This window comes from Habropoda laboriosa, unplaced genomic scaffold (assembly GCF_001263275.1).
Source record: "Habropoda laboriosa isolate 0110345459 unplaced genomic scaffold, ASM126327v1 scaffold605, whole genome shotgun sequence".
Taxonomy (NCBI): domain Eukaryota; kingdom Metazoa; phylum Arthropoda; class Insecta; order Hymenoptera; family Apidae; genus Habropoda; species Habropoda laboriosa.
In genome coordinates, this window is record NW_017100694.1 from 25,016 (window position 1) to 32,866 (window position 7,851).

General features: G+C 49.1%; 1 protein-coding gene across 1 annotated transcript in view; it reads right to left on the reverse strand.

Annotated features, from left to right (window-relative positions):
* Positions 1 to 1,525, reverse strand: part of LOC108576949 (eukaryotic translation initiation factor 3 subunit A-like) — a 1,741-nt gene extending 216 nt beyond the window's left edge. Inside the window, exon 1 of the mRNA XM_017940025.1 lies at positions 26 to 1,525. Within this exon, the coding sequence (XP_017795514.1) occupies positions 26 to 1,525 (1,500 nt within the window). The remainder of the gene's footprint in view (positions 1 to 25) is intronic.
* Between the last annotated feature and the right edge of the window lie 6,326 nt (positions 1,526 to 7,851).

The window sequence follows — 7,851 nt, forward strand, 5'->3', positions numbered from 1 at the left end:
TCTGAACCTCCGGTGGGATCGTTACCGTGACTGCGGCCGTCCGCGGAGCTCTCGCGAGACGCGGTTTCGGCTGCTGTGCCGCTCCTGTTGGTTGCTGTTGTTGCTTCTGGGGCTGTTTCGCTGCCGCCTTCAACGCCCTCGCCTCCTTCCTCCCGACCACTTTCGCCCAGGTATTCTCCTGCGGTGGTGGGGCGGGATTTTTCTCCGGCGTGCTCTGGCGGGCGTCGGCGGTTTCCTCCTTCTTCCTCTCCTCGTTCGTTCTCCTCTTCTTCGCGGCTTCTGGACGTTCCCTCGTCGTCCCAGCCTTCGCTTTCTTCTTCTCCTGGGTGGGTTTCACACCCAGGGGTGGCCTCACGGTTTTTCCGTGGAATAACTCCTCCCGGAAATTGTCCAGCTTCCTCTCCACAATCTCCGCCATCAGGCGGATCAGCCTATCCTCCCTGTCTTGTTCGGCGGGTGGGGCGGCGACCACCTTCGCCGGCCTGGGTGGAGGCATCGCCTCCTCCGCGCTATTTTCCGTCGACGACTCGACGGCTCTCCTCTTCATCGGGACTCTATCCCTCAGCCGCCGTTGTTCCAGCTGAGGTTCCTCCACCACCATGCTGTTCATGGCGGCGGTTACGTTCTCCAGAGACTCGCGAGTCGTTGTGGATGGCGCGTCCACCCCCTTCGACTGACAGCTCCTCCCCTCCGATTTCCGCCCTTGGACGGCGACAGCTTCCGTCAGTGTGTCGACTTTGGCTGCCAACTCGTCCACCTTCCTTCTCAGGGCGGCGTTCTCCTCCTCAAGCTTCGCCGCCGGAGCTGTGGCGACCGTCCTCGTCCCGAGCTCGCCAGCGAATGCTCTGAACAGGATTGCGGCGTTCCGAAGTACCTGCTGGTAGGTTCCCTTCAGGTTGGAGCTGGTGCTCACAACCTTCACGATTCCATCGCAGGCGCTTGTCAGCTGCGCCTGCAGATCCGCCGTCGGGAGGTTCTTCGCCTCCTCGATCTTCTCCTCTTGTATGAGGAGCCACTTCGCCGGCAGCGCTGGTGCCGGGGCGCTCGGGTTAAACAGGTCGAGCTGCTGACGCAGCTCCAGCTGTCTCTCCTTCGCGAGGTTGTATCGCTCGATCTCCTTCGCGCGATCCTTAAATTCCCCGGATGTGATGGGGCGTCCTCTCTTGATTTTGCCGCCGGGGGAGTGGTGCTCCTTCCGGCGTTTTCCTCCTGCGCTCTCGCCCGTGGGAGCGACGAAGTCGTCGTCCTCGCTGGAGTCCGAGAAGATACTCCTTCGCGTATTGCAGCTGGTGTCGCTGCTCCTCGACGAGATCGAAGCAGATCTCGAGCCTCTCCTCGCGGTGTTCCGCGCGGCCTCGCGCGTTGACGGAGTGCGGAATAGCTCCTGTTCCGCGAAACCCTCGTTCCTCTCAGCGTCGAGCTGGATTATCTCCAATTTGCTCGTTCTGGCGATGCTACTGCTGGTGACTGCACCGGCAGAGCTCGCCTCTCTCCTCTCCTTGGTTGTTTGGAGCTGCTTCGACATCGTCTCAGCAGCCCTTGGCTCCTTTCCCGTTTATCTGTGAATACGCAATTTATTTAGTGACTTTCTGGTGACTTTGTAGTGACCTTCTGGTGACTTCCGGAATTGCCCGGGACCCGAGGGCGGCTAGGGTGGTCCTGAGTACGGGCCTCAGCGCCACCGTCGCCGCGCGGTCGCTTCGCGAAGCACCGCTGTCACTTGCGCATTTCCGCTGCTGTCACTCGATATTTCCGCCTCTGATTGTTCCGGATTATCCGTATCGTCTCGTCCCCAATCACCTCGCCGTTGTACACGCACCGAGTGTCCGTGTAGTTCCGGGAAGGTAATACTGAAAATTAAAGTAAGATAAAATTCTCGGGGAGAAATTTTCGTTACGCAGGGCGCCCGTTTGCTTGGGTGGTCCTGAGGGCGATCCTCAGCGCCACCGTCTCCGCGCGGTCGCTCCCGAAACTGTTTCACCACACACTTTCGATGTATTTGTTTAAAATATCCACCGATTTCAGCGTTTTTCACGTCCGCGTGCTTCGGGGCGATAGCCCTTCACTCCCGAACGCGCTTCACCACTCGAAACAGTATTTGCCACTCGCGCAGTGTCACCAGAAACACTAGGCGGCGGCCATTTTTCTTCACTCAGAAACTTTAAAATTATTTTCCCCCAGTTCTAGTTTTTATCGCGTTTTCTTGCTTCAGGGCGATAGTCCCTTGCCAGAAAACGCGATCCACCGCTCGCGACACTGGTTTCGCCCCAGCGAAATGTCCCCAGAGTCACTAGGCGTCAGCCCACTTTCCTCGCTCGGAATTTTCGATTTATTATTCCGTTTTTGTTGCTCGCACGTTTGACTGTTTATCACTCTTTCTTGCTTCGGAGGGCTAGCCCTTGGCTCGAAATCGCGATTCACCACTCGCAACACTGGTTTCACACTTGTGGAAATTCCCCAGAGTCACTGAGCGACGGCCATTTTCCACGCTTCCCTCGATTCCTCGAAGTATTTTCCGCAAATGTTCGTTCCCGGATTTTAATGTTTCTAGGCTGAAATTTGTCCTGGGCAATAGCCCTTCACTTAAAACACAGTACCCGTCACTCACAATTGTCTCCGACTCTCACACACCGAACAGCAAGCGGCGGCGTGCCTCGGCTTCGCCGTGGCGTCCAAAGGGACGCTAAGGTTTCCGTCGCTCGTATCCGCTGTGTTTCCCAACCGATTTTCTCGATTTTACACTCTCTGCAATTGTCTTCACTGGTGCTTTACTCCAGTGCACAATTTCCAACTCGGGCAGGTGTTTTTGCCATCGCAATGAATTAACTTTGCGGAGCTACTCCGGTTGACCAACCGGTGCAAATTTTGCCTCATTCGGAATATGTTTTCTAGTTCTCCGAATGGTGCCAGTTAGATATGTGTTTTTCTGTAACAGTGCTTTTGCAAGGAGAATGCTTGTGAAAAAATTATCTATGAATAAGTGGTATCCTTTATTCATGTAATTTCCTAGTGTTAGCAATTTTTCAACCACTGCATATCCGAGACCATTCTTTTTTTATTTCTTCTTTATCGTCGCTTGACTTTGCACCTTGATAGCAATAAAATCCTAAACAATAGTTTGAAATAGAATCGCAAATCATCCAGAACTTGATTCCCCATTTATGGTGTTTTTTATTAGGAACATACTGCTTTATAATAGAGTGACAATGAGTACCAACTAACGATTCGTCTATACTCAACTGGCAGTGTGGAGTATATTGTTCCTGAAAAATTTTATTGGCGTAATCCATTAAGAAGTTGAATTTACCGCACGGATCGTAATCTGAATGTCCTGATGGTGTCAAACTGCTATTGTCTATCAGATGGAAAACTTCAAAATTAATTGAAACCTATCCCTAGCAAACATTTTTCCAAACCACGGGATGTTTCTTGAACCTTTACTCCAATAGTCGTAAGACCGTGCGGCTATGTCCGCACCGCCGTGTTGTCTATTATACTAGATATCTCCTTAATAATTAGACCGTGCAGCTATGTCAGCACCTCCGTAATATTATAGTGGAGATATCGTGATGAACTCTGGAGTTGGGATAGGTACCGAAGAAGTACTACATGCAGGTATTTCTATATAGAAAATTTGTCGATGAATCTACGATAATACCCTGCTAAGCCAAGGAACTCCCTTACATTTTTCGCTGTTTTAGGCGTTGGGAAATCCTTGACAGCGGAAACTTTCTGTGGACAGGGCTTGACGCCTTCTTCTGATATGACGTGGCCGAGATATGCCACTTCTTTGTGGACGAACCCGCATTTTGAGGGTTGGAGTTTAAGGTTCGCGTCGCGCAGCCTTGCAGCCAATTTATTGAATTTATTTTGATGCTCTTGTAGTGAGCTCGCGTAGATAACAATATCGTCCAAGTACACAAAGAGTTCGGTACCTTGGAGTCCCATTAGTACAGCGTCCATTAGGCGCTGAAAGGTTGCGGGAGCGTTCCTTAAACCGAACAGCATGCGCGTGTACTCATAATGGCCGTATGGGGTGGAAAAGGCCGTTTTCTCGGCGTCCTCCTTCTCCATTCCAATCTGGTGAAACCCGCTGGCCAGATCAAAGACGCTAAAATACTTGGCGCTTCCAAGTTGATGGAGTATTTCGTTTATGCTGGGCAGTGGGTAGGCGTCGGATACGGATTTTTCATTCAATCCGTGGTAATCTATAACCATCCGCCACTGTTTTTGTCCCTGCTTGTCGGCTTTCTTTGGAACTATCCACAAGGGCGAGTTGTAGGGTGATGTTGAAGGTCGGACAATGTCGTTGTCCAACAATTCCTTCATTTGCCTATTTATTTCGGCCTTGTGGATTGGGGGGTATCGATATTGCTTTACATTTATTGGAGTCGGGTCTGATGTTACAATCTTGTGTGTTACGATCCCTGTTCTGGTCAGCGCGTCACCTGGTAGGTGAAAAATATCGTAATTTTGTGATATTAGCTCGCGGGTGTGTTCTAGTTCCTCTTGGTTGAGGTGCTCCGTGTTGATCAGTTTAAGAATTTCGTCGATTCTCTCTAATGGAGTTCTAGACTGAATAGCGTTTACGCGAGATTCAGTGTTTGAAGTAGGAGCGTTATGAATTTCGTCGATTTCTAATATTTGGATTGAAGGAATGGAGAAGGCGATAGCCTTAGAAGACGTGTTTACACATCGAATATATGAAATGCCGTTGTTTTGTTTTACAAGGCAGTCAAGCGTCGTGACGCCTGCAGCGAGGGTGAGGCGCGGCACCTATCCGACGATCGGGCCGGTGGGATACAGGTCACGGATCGCGCCTCCACACATATCTCTTCGGTTTGATTTTTATTAAAGAATGGATTCGCTATGTCGTTCCAAATTACACTGTTTTTCGTGTACGATATCGTTGCTTGACCTCTCAGAAAGGTGGAGCCCAGGATTCCCTCGACATTTATGGGGAACGAATCCGGGACTACGTGAACCTTGAGAGGTGTGTTGTAGAGGGTGAGGTAAGCGGACCCCAGGGTGGTGACTCGTTCGTGAGTAACCCCGCGTATGCTTAGAATATCATTTTTGTTAATGCGCGTATCCGGCTTTAGCGCGGATATTTTAACTAGACTGGGCTCGGCGCCCGTATCCACCATGAGTGGTGTAGGTTGCGTGAGTTGCGCAGCGTCGACGAGGATGAAGGGCGTAAACCACTCTTCTAAGTCGACGCGGAGGGTCCGGGCTCCTCGGTTTTTATTTCCTGAACTTGGACTGGTTTGACCTCCGGACCGCGGTTCAGGCGAGGTGGGAGGTCTCGATCGTTTCCCGGCTGTCTATTTAGATTGCGTGCGCGTTTACGGCACTCGTGAATGTCGTGCCCGGGAATTTGACAGTAAGTGCAATGACGCGGCGGCACGTTTTGTCGGTTGTTATCGTGCTGCGGTTCGCGATATTCACGTCGCGGAGGTTCGTACGTGCTTCGGTACGGCGGTTGATAGGGACGACGCGGTGGCTCGGGTTTCATCGGCCTAGGTTCGTCGCGATAATAACGTCTCGGCGACGATGATCGCCACGTGTCGCGGAAGGGGGGTGGAGTGTAAACGCGTCTTTCTTCGCGTCGTTCCGGCGTTTTATCACGCGGCGAGAATTGGACGTGCTTTGTTTCTGGCGTGCGACCGTATCGCTTGCTATCGGTCTCTAATTCTTTAAATATTTCGATAGCCTCGTTGAAAACGCGCGTGAGAGGGCTACCACGCAGATGACGTAGTTCGGTTCTTATCTGTGGAATTACGCCACGGATAAAGCAGTCTGCTGTTAGTGTATCGATATCTGAAATGTTCGGGGAGCGACGGTCGCAATCTATAATCGCGTCACGGATGTCCTTTGTTCGACTTATAAAGTCGAGAACGTGTTGGTCCTTTTTCATGAAAATATTTGCCATTTCTCCGCGGTAATGGTCTACTGTTCTTTGTGGGCCGAAAACGTCTTTCAAACGGCTGCAAAGATCCGCGATCGTGTTGAATCGCTCGTCCTCGATGGCTGTCGCGGCGCGTCCTCGGAGACGCGTGGAAATTAGACGCGCGAGTGTCGTTTCCGCGTTTGGGGGAATCAAATCGCGAGCTCGTCGGCATGCGCGTGTGAAACTTAGAATAGATGAGTCCGTGCCGTCGAATGTAGGGATTGTTGCGAGGGCTTCTTTCATTGTAAAGTTAAAGGATTCCGGGCACGGTTCCGGAATTTCGACGGGTTGGTGCTGTCAAGCGCTCCAGGATTGTTTTATACTCTTCCCGCATTGCTTGCATTGCAGCGAGTGCGTTATCGCGTTCGCGACGCGTTGTCTCGAATTCTAATCGTTGGGTTTCGAGTCGGCGACACTCCTCCGTTATACGTTTTTCGCGTTCTGCTATCTGGTTTCGAAGTTGCGCTACGGCCTCGGGATTTACAGGTTCGGGAGTTTTCTTGGAGCGGGTGTCCATGATTATAATAACTTGGTACTTATTTGAAAAATTTTCTGTGATTTATTGCGTTTCGTACATGAAATTACACCACCATGTTATGTCTTGTGGCACCTCGGTCGTTTTGTGATGCCCATTTTTAATAGAACCGCAACAAATGCTTTCATTTCTGCAGAAGTTACTGGTACCCATGATTTCGCGCGTGAACATCGCTTCAAATTTCTTCTGGAATTCAAAAATTGCTCAGCATAGCGATTCGTTTCTGTAACCATTGTAATGAAAAGCGAATTTGAAAAAAATTTATTGAAATATTCAATTGGTTCCGCATCAGAAGCAGAAGCATGTTTTGGACCAGATAATTCAGAAAAACTATTCGATTCATTCGAAAATATTGAGTTTACAGGTAAAAATTCATCGATATTATCGCCATCGGGGGCACTTGCAGTTAGTTCATCATCATCACTGTTTTCACTAATTACTCGTAATCTCTTACGAGGAATGATGATATCACTTCCACTATCACTTTCAAAGTCATTACTACACACTGTATCGTCAGTGCTCATGTCATAGTCACTTTCAGATAAATCAGAATTTGACACGGTGCTTTTTGTAATTATCAGTAATTATCTGAAAAAAATGAAAATGATTTTTAACCTCTTAGGCACGGCTGAATTTTGCGCGGGGCTGTTTCTTTGTACGGTAGACTTCAACGTGAATTACGTGTAAACGATACAGCAGTACAATGTATGAAAAGCAACAATTCATACCTGACACTGGCGGATCAAAACAAAAACTGGATATTCTCTCCATATACTGTTAACAGTGTTACAACACGTTGTAAAGACAAAAGAAGTGTGAAATACAACATATGAAAACGATAGTTCAATTCAAACGGTGACTCACTAGAGTAACCCACTATAGTAGTGCATCGTGCCTAAGAGATTAATTTTTATCTTATTTAAATCACAATTGAATGATATTAATAAAAACCGCAAAAGCGCCATCGCGCTTCTACGCATTTTTGGCACAAGACAAGAGAAGCGCGATAGCGCTTCGCCGCACTCAAACGGTTAAGACGCTCCTCGTCGAATTCCGAAGGTCTTCCGCTGCGAGGCGTGTCGTTGAGTTCAAAGTCGCCGTTTTTGAATTTCGCGCAGTTGACTCGCCTATGACACCTTCTCCGTACACGTCGCAAATCTCCCGAGCGGCTGCGCCAGCTTTTTTACCTCGATGAAAAGCGAAGAAAAGCAGATTTTTGCCTCCTGGAAATTCCATTTCTAAGCTTGAAAAATAATAAAAAATTAAATTATTCAAAACAACGATTATCACAGTTTTGTAAAGCAGAAAGAGTTCTTTCGAATGCATATAAACACTTTGCCAAACAGCAAACAAATCGTTCTAGGAT